The 12913-nt window shown below is 45.7% G+C and overlaps 1 protein-coding gene across 3 annotated transcripts in view; it reads right to left on the bottom strand.

Annotated features, from left to right (window-relative positions):
- Positions 1 to 12913, bottom strand: part of IFT81 (intraflagellar transport 81) — a 230547-nt gene that overhangs the window by 208478 nt on the left and 9156 nt on the right. For all 3 annotated transcript variants that reach the window (XM_077292909.1, XM_077292904.1, XM_077292913.1), the window contains exon 3: positions 345 to 448. In XM_077292909.1, the coding sequence (XP_077149024.1) occupies positions 345 to 448 (104 nt within the window). The remainder of the gene's footprint in view (positions 1 to 344; positions 449 to 12913) is intronic.

The following is a 12913-nucleotide window of genomic DNA, read 5'->3' on the forward strand; positions in this document are numbered from 1 at the left end:
TTCAGCATGACGTCATTTTTTTTTAAATTTTCACTTTTAAAAAAAAAAAAAAATAAATTCTGCCGGAGATAGCGAGAATCATAGTAATTAAAAATCTCTTAGTTTTTCGTGTCAGACTAGTACAACAACCATGATCATGGCCACCGTTGACCACTGTTTTGTTTTCCTTGCCAATTTCACTGCATTTTTACAGTGTTTATTTATACTCTTTTCATGACATAAAAATTTGTAAGCATACTTCAAACATGTGTACATGAATATGAGAAAAAATTATATTTGGATCCATACAAGTGTGTTTATTTTAACTGGACATCTTGCAAAGTTTCATAATGACTGATACCTACATGTCTCCCATGTTTCCTGGAGGTTTATATTTCAGGACACCCAAAATGCTCAACATCCTTTTAGCTGTTTGATCAGGCATTTCTTCACGAATGTCAAGGGAATGCTGTAAAGGTAATTAAAATAAAATGAATAACATATTCTAAGCTTAGAAGCCATACAATAAATGCATTAAGTAGCTCTTAAAGGGAACCTGTCAGCAGGATTGTGCTGAGTAACCTACAGACACTGTCAGGTTCGCACCATTATACTGATTAAAATGATACGTTGGTTGATGAAATCCATCTTGTGGTTGTTGTTTAATCTTTATTTTCAGTTCTGAGTTAATGATATGCTCGTGCTCCGGGACGGCTGTGGGAGGTCTTCATGTGGTGCTCTGATTAGGTATTCATCAGTATGGCTTCTGACATGTCACTAATCCCTCATTGACCTTCAGCAGGCAGGCGCCGGCAGTGCCGCCTGTGCTGCAGCATGATCCGGATCATGCTGCATGTGAATCACAGAATCATATGATTCTATGCTGCATGTGGATCATGCTGCAGCACAGGCGCCGCCACCTGCCTGCTGAAGGTTCTTTTTTTCTATATATATAGTATTCATTATGTAAAATAGGGGGTAGGTCACTGAGGGCTCAATGACCTGTTAGAAGCCATACTGGTGAATACCTAATCAGAGCACCAAATGAAGAGACCCCCCCATTGCCCCCCCACAGGCCACCCCGAAGCACGAGCATCATTAACTGAAAAATAAAAATAACGATTAAACAACAACCACAAGACGAATTTCATCAACTAAGGTATCATCTTAATCAGTATAATGGAGCCAACCTGACACTGTAGGTTATGCAGCACAATCCTACTAACAGGTTCCCTTTAACCACTTTCTGACAATGGACGTAATGATTTGTCCGTGTGGCCTGGGTCTATTTGACCATGTACGGATCATTACGTCATCGCCACTGGGTGTAAGCTGATTCTAACAGCTGACCACAGACCACTCCCGGCACTTTAACCCTGGAAATACTGCAATCGAACACGATCACAGCTTTCTGGAAGCCGACAGAGGGCTGACAGCCCCTCTGCCTTTGCATCAGAGACCCCACGGCGTGACGCGGAGTCCCGATCATTGCCATGGGGTCTCGATCGTTGCCAAGGTGACCCGATATCATCATGATGACAGCCGGGTCACCAGAGCTAGGAAACTTGGTGATCATGCGCAGTGCATGATCAGGAAGTCTGTCAGTGCAGAGGTGACAGCTTCTATAGCATGCAGATGTTTTTAAAATAATTGTAAAAATATTTATAAAAAAAAATCCATATATTCTATCTCTAAATAAATATTTGAATGAAAAAAATATAAACAATAAAAGTACACATATTTGGTATCGCCGCGTCCGCAACAAACCGACCTATAAAGCTGTCCCACTAGTTAACCCCTTTAGTGAACATCATAAAATAAGAAAAAACAAGGCAAAAAACAATGCTTTATCATCAGGCCGCCGAACAAAAAGTGGAATAACACGTGATCAAAAAGACGATATAAATAAACATGGTACTGCTGAAAACGTCATCTTGTCCCACACAAAAAAGCCGTGAGATCTCACAGTGTTAGAGGGAATCTCACCTCAGCTCAGCCCGGCTGGGAACAAAGCCTCACTGACCGGAGGTAACATTTATGAAGTCACCCCCGGTCACTGACGCTGCGTTCCCAGCAGCTCATTCACCAGTGGTTCTCAGCCTGGAAGGTCGCATCTTGGCACTGTCCAGGTTGAAAACGGATTATCCCCCAGACATGGATTACAGCGTGGACAGAACGACCGAGAGGTGAGGGATATTGTTGATTTTTTATTTTTGTTTTATTACAGGATAACGAACAAGGGCTTCGGTGGAATAGGCGTTAGGTGAGTACAACTGTGTTATTTTTAAATAAAAAAGTAAATCTGTGTTTTGTTTTACTTCTAATAAAAGATTTTATTCTGGCGGTGTCTTTATTTACCATATAACTATAGGATTAGTAATGGATAGGTTGTCTTATAGACGCTTCTCCATTACTAAGCCGTGGTCTTGATGTCACCTGACAATACAAAGAGGACATCAACCACACAAATATGAACATCGCTTGCCATCGCTACAGGGCAAGTGGGAAGAGCAGGGCAAAGCGCCAGAATTGGGGCATCTAATAGATGTGCTTTTCTGGGCAGATGCAGGATGCTATTTTTAGGCTGGGGGGTCAATATCCATGGCCCCTTACCAGCCTGAGAATACCAGCCCCAGCTGTGAGCTTTAGAAAGGCTGGTTGTCATAAATGGGGGGGAACCCAAGCCTTTTTTAAAATTATTTATTTAAATAATTTAAAAAAAACAGCGTGGGGACCCCTCTATTCTTGATAACCAACTTTGCTGAAGATGACAGCTGAGGGTTGAAGCTCCCAGCTGTGAGTTTTGCCTGGCTGGTTATAGAAAATACAGGGGAACCCACGCCGTTTTTTTCATTTCAATATAGCGCAGGCAGCGGCTGATGAATACCCCCATCAGTCGCTCCTGCAGTCACTGTTATTAGCAGCAGCAGGGGTAGGCTGATGGGAGGAATAGTCCCACCAGCAGCCACCAGCTGTCCCTTTTATCACTTAAATGCAACCTTCAACATTTTCCCCTGCTCACATTGATCGCCGGCAGAGCAGGTGAGAATGATGAGAGCCGTGTCCAGCACCAGGGAACAGCGCTTACTGTAATGCTTCTTCCCCGGCGCCGATGTGTGTCACATGGATGACATCCATGTGTGTTATGCATATGCACATGTGCGGGACATTTTGTGGCCCGTGATGACATTAAAAGACGGACATGTCAGCGTGTTTTGCCCATGGACACACGGTCTGTGGAAACTCGCTAACATGTGCACAGACCCATTCACTTGAATAGGTAAATAGCGCTCCGTTCCTCCCGAGTCTCTCCGTATGGCTAAGTAGCACTGTACAACCACATATGGGGTATTGCCACGTTCAGTAGAAATTGTGGGACAAATTTTGGAGCCATTTTTATCCACTTCTTGTGTGAAAATGTAAAATCTTTGGCTAAAACAAAATTGTGGTGGTAAATATGTAGTTATTTTTTCTTCATTGCCCAATGGTAAAAAATTCTGTGACACACCAATGGTTTCAATATGATCACTGCAACCCTAGATGAATTCAGCAAGAGGTATAGTTCGTAAAATGAGGTCACTCATGGGGGGTTCTGCTGTTCTTGCACCACATGGGCTCTCCCAGTGGGTCATGGCACCTGCAAACCATAACAGTAAAATCTGGCCTTCTGAGCTTTGCACTGTGCCTGAAAAATAGTTTGTTGTAAAAAAAAAAAATTAATATTAGCCCTTTGGAAAAATATAAACTTGGGGCTAAAACAACATTTTAGTGGTAAAAATGTACCGTATATACTCGAGTATAAGCCGAGATTTTCAGCCCATTTTTTGGGGCTGAAAGTCCCCCTCTCGGCTTATACTCGAGTCATACCCCGGAGTCGGCAAGGGACGGGGAGCGGGGGCTATCTAATTATACTCACCTGCTCCTGGCGCGGTCCCTGCAGGTCCCTGGCTCCCCAGCTTCTTCCTGTACTGAGAGGTCACATGGTACCGCTCATTACAGTAATGAATATGCTGCTCCAACTCCCATAGGGGTGGAGCAGCATATTCATTACTGTAATGAGCGGTAACGGTGACCGCTCAGTACAGGAAGAAGCTGCGGCGCCGGGGAAGCAGGGACTGCACAGCGCCAGGAGCAGGTGAGTATAACGGGGAGGGGAGTGCAGCGCTGCGCGATATTCACCTGCTCGGGTCGGCTTATACTCAAGTATATACGGTAATTTATTCTTTCTTCACTGCTCAGTGGTATAAAATTCTGTGAGGCACATGTGGTGTTAATAATATGACCACTGAACCCCTAGATGAATTCATTGGGGAGTGTAGTTTGTAAAATGAGTTCACATATAGGGGGTTTCTGTTGTTCTGGCACCTCAGGGGCTCTGCCAATGTGACATGGCACCCTCAAACCATTCCAGCAAAGTCTGAACTCCGATATGGCGCCTTTTCCCTTCTGAGCTTTGCTCTGTGCCTTCAGAAATAGTATTCCCCTACATATGGGGTATCAGAATACTCAAGAGAAATTGCACAACAACTTTTGGTGTCTAATTTCTCCTGTTACCCTTGGTAAAATAAAAAATTGGGGGCGAAAAGATTATTTAAGTGAAAAACATGATTTTTTTATTTTCACGGCTCTACGTTATAAACTTTTGTTAAGCACTTGAGTGTTTAAAGTGCTCACCACACATCTAGATTAGTTCCTTGTGGGGTCTAGTTTCCAAAATGGTGTTACTTATGGGGAGTTCCACGGTTTAGGCACATTAGGGGCTCTCCAAACGCGACATAGTGTCCGATCTTAATTCCAGCCAATTTTGTGTTGATAAAGTCAAACGGCGCTCCTTCCCTTCTGAGCTCTGTCATGCGACCACAAAGTGGTTTACCTGCACATATGAGGTACCAGTGTACTTAGGACAAATTACACAATAACTTTTGGGGTCCAATTTCTCCTGTTACCCTTGGTAAAATAAAAAAAAAAATTGGATCTGAAGTAAACGTTTTGTGAAAAAAAAGTTAAGTGTTCATTTTTTTTCAAACATTACAAAAATTCCTGTGAAGCACCTGAAGGATTAATAAACATCTTGAATGTGGTTGTGAGTACCATGAGGGGTGCAGTTTTTAGAATGGTGTAACTTTTGAGTATTTTCTAATATATAGACCCCTCAAAGTGACTTCAAATGTGATGTGGTCCCTAAAATGGTGTTGTAAAAATGAGAAATTGCAGTTCAACTTTTAACGCTTATAACTTCCTAACAAAAAAACAAGATGGATGCGGATGTATGCAGATCTGAAGGAAAGAGGTACGCAGTCCTATGCTGCGGACACAAACACTAGTGTGAAACCAGCCTTATATCACTAAATGGTTTGTGTAGAGATGGGGGAATATAAGAAGGGGTTGGAAAAGGGATAAACAAAAGATGTCTATGTTCTATTTCGCAGAGGTGAGATATGAATGGAAGAAGTGGCAATGGAGGTCTGGGTGAATGAAAAGAAAAAAGAAAGTAGAAGAACGTCACCGATGATCAATGAAGTTATCTGTGCAGTATGAACAAAATACGTACGCTACTTACCTGGTAGCAGTGTTTTTTCAGGAGCCATGACAGCACAACGAGAGAGGGGAATCCGCCCTTCAGGGACAGGAAACCTCAGACATAAAAAAGGGCGGTACCTCTCTCCCCCACCAGTTGGTTTACAGAGAACGAAAGGACCTTCTAGGTTAGTAGCACATAAACAATATTAAAATATGGTACAATTCACCACGTGCATAAACTTAGGAATTATACTAAAGGAGGTGTCGATCCCAATAGACAAAAGAGGGTAGGGAATATAAGGGTGATGTCATGGCTCCTGAAAAAACACTGCTACCAGGTAAGTAGCGTACGTATTTCTTCAGTCGCCATGACAGCACAACGAGAGACTTTCAGAGAAGTGAAAAAGTGACTAGGGAGGGACTACTGCCTCCAGCACCCTTCTTCCAAACGTGAGGTCGGAGGAGCCACCTAGATCTAATCTATAGTGCTTAAGAAAGGTAGACGGAGAAGACCATGTAGCCGCCTTACAAATGTCTTCAATCGACACTTCTGCTCTCTCAGCCCAGGACGTGGCTACCGCACGAGTGGAATGAGCCTTTATACCATCCGGAACTTCCACGCCACCTGCGGTATAAGCGAGAGATATTGCCTCCCTAATCCATCTAGCTAGTGTATTTTTTGATACTCTAAGCCCTTTCCTAACCCCCTGGTAGGATAAAAATAAGGAGTGATCTTTTTTCCAAGTGTCTGTTACTGAAATGTACTTAAGGAGACACCTTCGTACGTCCAAACAATGAAATTTATATTCCTTTTCATTAGAGGGATTAGAACAGAATGAAGGTAGGACCACCTCCTGGGACCTATGAAATTTTGAAGCAACCTTTGGAAGATAAAGGGGGATCAGGTCTCATGACCACTCTATCTTCCCTGAACTGCATATATGGAGGTTGTCTAGACAATGCTTGTAGATCACTAACCCTCCTCGCGGATGTGAGGGCAACTAAGAGGGCCGTTTTAACTGATAAGATCTTGATTGGAACATTATCAATAGGCTCGAACGGGGCTTGTGTTAAGGCCCCGTCACACACAGCGACGCTGCAGCGATACAGACAACGATGCTGATCGCTGCAGCGTCGCTGTTTTGTCGCTGTGTGGTCACTGGGGAGCTGTCACACAGACCGCTCTCCAGCGACCAACGATGCCGAGGTCCCAGGTAACCAGGGTAAACATCGGGTTACTAAGTGCAGGGCCGCGCTTAGTAACCCGATGTTTACCCTGGTTACCAGCGTAAAAGTAAAAAAAAACAAACACTACATACTTACCTTCCGCTGTCTGTCCCCCGGCGTTCTGCTTCTCTGCACTGTGTAAGCACAGCGGCCGGAAAGCAGAGCGGTGACGTCACCGCTGTGCTGTGTTTTCCGGCTGGCCGGCGCTCACAGTGCAGAGAGGCACAGCGACGGGAGACAGACACCGGAATGTGAGTATGTAGTGTTTGGTTTTCTTTACTTTTACGCTGGTAACCAGGGTAAACATCGGGTTACTAAGCGCGGCCCTGTGCTTAGTAACCCGATGTTTACCCTGGTTACCAGTGAAGACATCGCTGAATCCGTGTCACACACACCGATTCAGCGATGTCAGCAGGACCTCAACGACCAAAAAAAGGTCCAGGCCATTCCACCACGACCAGCGATCTCACAGCAGGGGCCTGGTCGCTGGTACGTGTCACACATAGCGAGATCGCTACTGAGGTCGCTGTTGCGTCACAAAACTTGTGACTCAGCAGCGATCTCGCTAGCGATCTCGCTATGTGAGACGGGGCCTTTAGAGCTGAGAGCACAAGATTTAGGTCCCATGGGACTATTTTTTGTTTAATAACTGGCCTGGATCTGGTAACCGCCTTAAAGAATCTAGATATCCAGTGATTACTGGCTAAGTTAGCATTATATAGCGCCCCCAGAGCTGAAACCTGAACTCTGAGAGTGCTGGTGGCTAAGCCCATCTCTAGGCCCTTCTGTAAAAATTCTAAGATTTGAGTAACATCAGGTCTTTGATCAATTTGTGCCCCAGAGCTCGATAGGAATTTTCTCCAAACCCTGACATAGATGTTTGTGGTGGAGGTTTTCCTACTTTTAAGCAGTGTATTTATAAGATTTTGAGAAAATCCCTTCCCTTTTAGTAGTGACCTCTCAAATTCCACGCTGTTAGGTGTAAGTTGGCTACTCGTGGATGCAAGATTGGACCCTGGGAGAGGAGGTCTGGTAATTCTGGGAGGATCCATGGCTGGGAAATGGACATGTCTCTCAGCCATGGGAACCACGACCTCTTGGGCCAGAACGGGGCTATCAGTATCACTCGAGCCCTGTCTTCCCGAATTTTCCTCAGGACTATAGGAATTAGATTTAGAGGAGGAAAGGCATAGGCGAGACTGAAGTTCCAAGAAATTGAGAGAGCGTCGACTGCATACGGGATGTCCCTTGGACTTAGGGAACAGAATTGATGTAGTTTTCTGTTTCCTCGACTGGCAAAGAGATCTATCTCTGGACAGCCCCACAACCGTATGATCTGATTGAAGACAGTCAGTTTTAGAGACCAGTCCCCTTGTTTGAGTTCGTTGCGGCTTAAATAATCGGCCAAGGTATTTAGTTTTCCCTTTATATGGAGAGCCGTAAGGGAGAGTAGGTGGTTCTCGGCCATCTGAAAGATTCGATTCGCAACGTCCATTAACGATCTAGACCGCGTACACCCTTGGTGGTTAATATAGGCAACAGTCACCTGGTTGTCAGAGAGTAGTCTGACATGTCTACCCTATAGATGTACAAGGAAACCTTCCAAAGCCCGTTCTACCGCCAATAATTCCTTAAAATTAGTGGATGTGTTCTGTTCAGACTGGAACCATAACCCCTGAATGCAATCATCTTCCCATGAGCCCCCCAACCCGTAGGGCTGGCATCAGTTGTAATCACACGCGATATTGGATTTGACCAGGGTACCCCTCTACGGAGATTCGGAATGTGCGTCCACCAAATTAGTGAATCAGTGGTTTCAATAGATAGAGAAAATTTGCTATCGAGGTTACCGTCCAGCCTTCGAAAATTATGCAGAACCTCCCACTGCAAGGACCTGGAGTGAAACTGTGCCCAGAGCACTGCTGGAAAACAAGAAGTAAGAGAACCCAAAAGTGACATTGCTTCTCTTAAGGAGACTACGGGATTATTGATCGCCGTGGTGACCAGCCGGTGAATACCATTCACCTTTGAGTCCGGCAGGCGGCATTCCTGCTGACTCGAATCTATAATAAGACCCAAAAATTCCTGTGATGTTAATGGTTGAAGACGCGATTTCTTGAGATTAACAACCCATCCTAAGTTATGTAGTGCCGCCATCACCTTATTCAACTGGTCTTTACAGTGTGACTCTGAACGTCCCACAATTAACAAATCATCTAGGTAGGGAATTATTAGTATGTTTTGTTCGTGAAGGTGTGCCATAACTTCTACCATGATCTTAGTGAAAACTCGAGGTGCAACCGCAACACCAAAAGGGAGTGCCCGATACTGAAAGTGCTCCACTGTGCCGGCAAGAGAAACCGCCACCCTGAGAAAGCGCTGATGATTCACATGTATTGGGACATGGTAATAGGCGTCTTTCAGATCTAAGACGACCATGAAGCAACCGTGAAAAAGAAGTTTTATTGCTGTTTTCACAGATTCCATTTTAAAGGATGGGATCAGCAAGAATTCATTCAGGCCTTTAAGATTGATGATGGTACGATATGACCCATCAGGCTTTTTTATCAGGAATAAAGGGGAATAAAACCCCTTACCTTGTTCTTCCGTGGGTACTTTAATCAACACCCCCTTATGTTGGAGATCATGAACATCTGACTCCAATGCCAATTGTTCTGCGGGAGAAGAACGGATAGCAGTTAATTTAAATTTGTCCTGAGGTATATGATGGAACTGGAACTTTAGGCCCTCCTTAATGATACTAAGAATCCACGGACTATTGGTAATCCTCAACCAGGCTGGGTAGAAGGCCAAAAGCCTACCCCCCACCTGGCCCGCCAGTCATTGGGGTTTTTTAGAGTCTCGAGAGGAGTTGAACATATATCCTCTACCTCTTCGTCTGCTGCTATTATATCTGGTCGAATCTCTATTCGGATCTCTATCAAATCTTCGGCGATAAGATCCTCCTCTGTAGTAATCCCGCCTATAAAAGGGTTTTCTCAATAGAGGGAACCGTTTTTTACTGTCCCCTGCTTTTTCAAGCAGCTCATCTAGCACTGGACCAAACAAATGAACCCCTTCACAGGGGATGCCACATAATTTTGATCTGGCCTGCAAATCTCCTGGCCAACATTTCAACCAGAGTGCCCTGCGGGCTGCATTGGATAAAGCTGAGGATCTTGCGGCCAGCCTGACAGAATCCGCTGACGCATCAGAAAGGAAGGCTGCAGCATCTTGAATTACAGACATAGACGATAGGATCTCACTTCTAGGAACCTTATCCTTAAGTTGGTCCTCCAGGTGCCCTAGCCACACCATCAATGATCGGACTGTGCAAGTGGCCGCAATTGCCGGCCTCAGGGATCCCGCAGCTGTCTCCCAAGTCCCTTTAAGGAACACATCAGCCTTCCTATCAAGTGGGTCCTTCAGGTTACCCAAGTCTTCAAACGGGAGAGAAGATTTCCTGCATGCTTTGGCCACTGCTGCATCCAGTTTCGGGACCTTGTCCCAAGAAGACGAAGCCTCTTCCTCGAAAGGATACCTCCTTTTAAAAGCTGGTGGAAGTGACCCCTTCCTCTCGGGCTTCTTCCATTCCTTCGTAATCAATGACTTGATTTTTTCTACTACCGGAAAAACCCTACGGGTTTTACGGTCAATGCCCTTGAACATGATGTCCTGAATAGAACATTCTGACTGGGTCTCTTCAATCCCCATGGTGTTGTTGACAGCTTTCACTAGGTGATTAACCCTATCTAGCGACAGACAGGCTCGGCTGGACTCCATATCCTCTGAGGATGATGATGACGGAATAGAATCCGAACTCACACCGCCCGACTCCGAATCCACATCTGACACCGGGGATGAAATTTCCTTCCTCTTTTTGGCAACTATCTTGTGAGACCTGGACATCATGGAATCTCTGACCTCCTGTCTAACCATGTCTCTAAGAGTAGACGATAGATCAGGGGCCTTCTCCTCGATTAAACGCTGTATGCAGGCTTTGCACAGCTTCTTTTTATGTCCATCCGGAAGCGGCTCTGTACACACGGCACACTCCCTATGTTTGGACTTGGAGTCACATTTTCTCCCCTAACAAGGAGAGAGGGAATACAAGGAGGGACAGCAATCAGGAAGCATACTTTCACGTAGCTCACTTACCCATCCCTGCAGCGAATGGTACCGTGATCGGGGGATCCTTCTTGGCCGGAGTCTCTTTACGGCCTGAGGATCTGGTTGATTTCTGAGCAGCCCTGGCCCCACCAGCGCGACTACTGCCACTAGACCGCCGCTGGGAACCGACCTGAGGCTCTTCCCAACTGTTGCAATTGTTGCTGCTGCTGTAGATTTCTCTGCGAAGCTCCCTCTGACGAATCCATTATAATAAGGGATCAGGAGCAGTCTGCAGCCGCTATTAGCCTCCTTAATATACCCCCATGGTACCACCCCCCAGATGAGGGGACAGCAGGAACTCCCTGTGGTGCGGTCCGTACTATCCGCTGATAGGGCCCGCTCCCCAGGGCCGCACCCCCGTTCATCGCCGAGACGTAGCACCACCCGGACTACAGGGCGCCGCCATTGACCAGGGCGGCGCTACTGCGCATGCCCCACCGCGTCACCAAGCCGCGCCGCAACATCCGGAAACGTCACTTCCGGTTGCGACTACGGCGATGCCGGCCGACACGTGTAGGGAGACACAGCACCGCCCGGCATCAACGCGCCCGCCCCGGGCAGTGCACAGAGTCCCGGACGCATCAGGAGACGCGCCCCCGCAAGCAGACCCCGAATACTCACCAGGTACGCGCGCGCGGCCCACAATAGAAGTCGGCCACCACCAGGGGCCGCTTCTCGCTGCTGTCACCGACACCGACAGTACCCATGCCTTGTGGTGCTTCCACAATCTGACCAGGCTGAGGTAGGGGACCCCCGCTACCTGCGTCGGCCTGTCAGAAGTGGGACATCTTCATTAATCTTCAACCCTCTTCATCGGGTCTGTCTGAAGAGGTTCCCCGTCAGGGACAGGAAACCAACTGGCGGGGGAGTGAGGGGCCGCACTTTTTTATGTCTGAGGTTTCATGTCCCTGAAGGGCGGATTCCCCTCTCTCGTTGTGCTGTCATGGCGACTGAATAAAATTATCTTCAGAGTAGAACTGATATGACCATTAGAATGTCATTGCATGGTGGTAACATCGGTTTTAGTACAGTAGGTTTTCTTAATGATCAGTATGTTGGTATTGTCACTCCTGTATTATCTGGTGGGATTATTTGTCTTACATTATAGTACTGATGGTAATAATGGGACAGTGATGTTTGTTAATGTTCAGTATGGTGGCATGATTCTGTCACTATGTGGTTGGATTACATATATAATCATAGTGTGGCAGTATTATTTACTCACATCACATATAGCAATATTATTGGAAATGTTGGTCTTGCAATAAATATTGATTTCCTTCAAAGTCAGGCAGAGTCATATTTGCAATAGAGAACCCCATCTGGGAAAGTGGATAAGAGGCGGAAGCATGGACCTATGTGCTTTCAAATGCCAGGGCTAAATTTCATTACTAGTCCAGCCCTGCATATGGATCTATTTGGTGATTACTGGGGGTTCTTCCGCGGGGACTTTTAGTCCAACCAGCACCTGCATCTGCAGCAAAAGGACGTACGCATGCTTGACCTCCTCTCATTGTCTATGGGACTGACGGAGAAAGTACAGCACTCAGCTAATGTGTTTCCAGCAGTCTCATTAACAATGAATGGAGCAGAGGAAGAGTATGCGCACCTCCGCTGAATTCAAGTTGGATTTCTGCAGAACCCCATTCTCAGGATCCATGGGAGTCCCAGAAGTCAGACCCCAGTGAACAGCATATCATATTAAAAGGGGATAACTTGCAATCCTGGGAAAAACTGTTTAACGAGGTATGGCAAATCCACACCTTTATAGGAGGATGGTTATCTCAAGATACCTGTCTGCAATAAGAGTATGTTGCATAAGTGCTTGAGAGGACCCACACCTACCAGACATTTATAGCACATCCTGTGGACAAACCAGAAATATTTAATATAAGAATATACCTTTAATTTTCAACACAGTCATATAAAATTAGGAAACTACAGCACCGTAATACTGGTTACCATCACAGACACATGAAGTTAGATCAAGTACAGATAAGACATCGATTTTATATGC

Source organism: Ranitomeya variabilis, chromosome 1 (genome assembly GCF_051348905.1).
Source record: "Ranitomeya variabilis isolate aRanVar5 chromosome 1, aRanVar5.hap1, whole genome shotgun sequence".
NCBI classification, from domain to species: Eukaryota; Metazoa; Chordata; class Amphibia; order Anura; family Dendrobatidae; genus Ranitomeya; species Ranitomeya variabilis.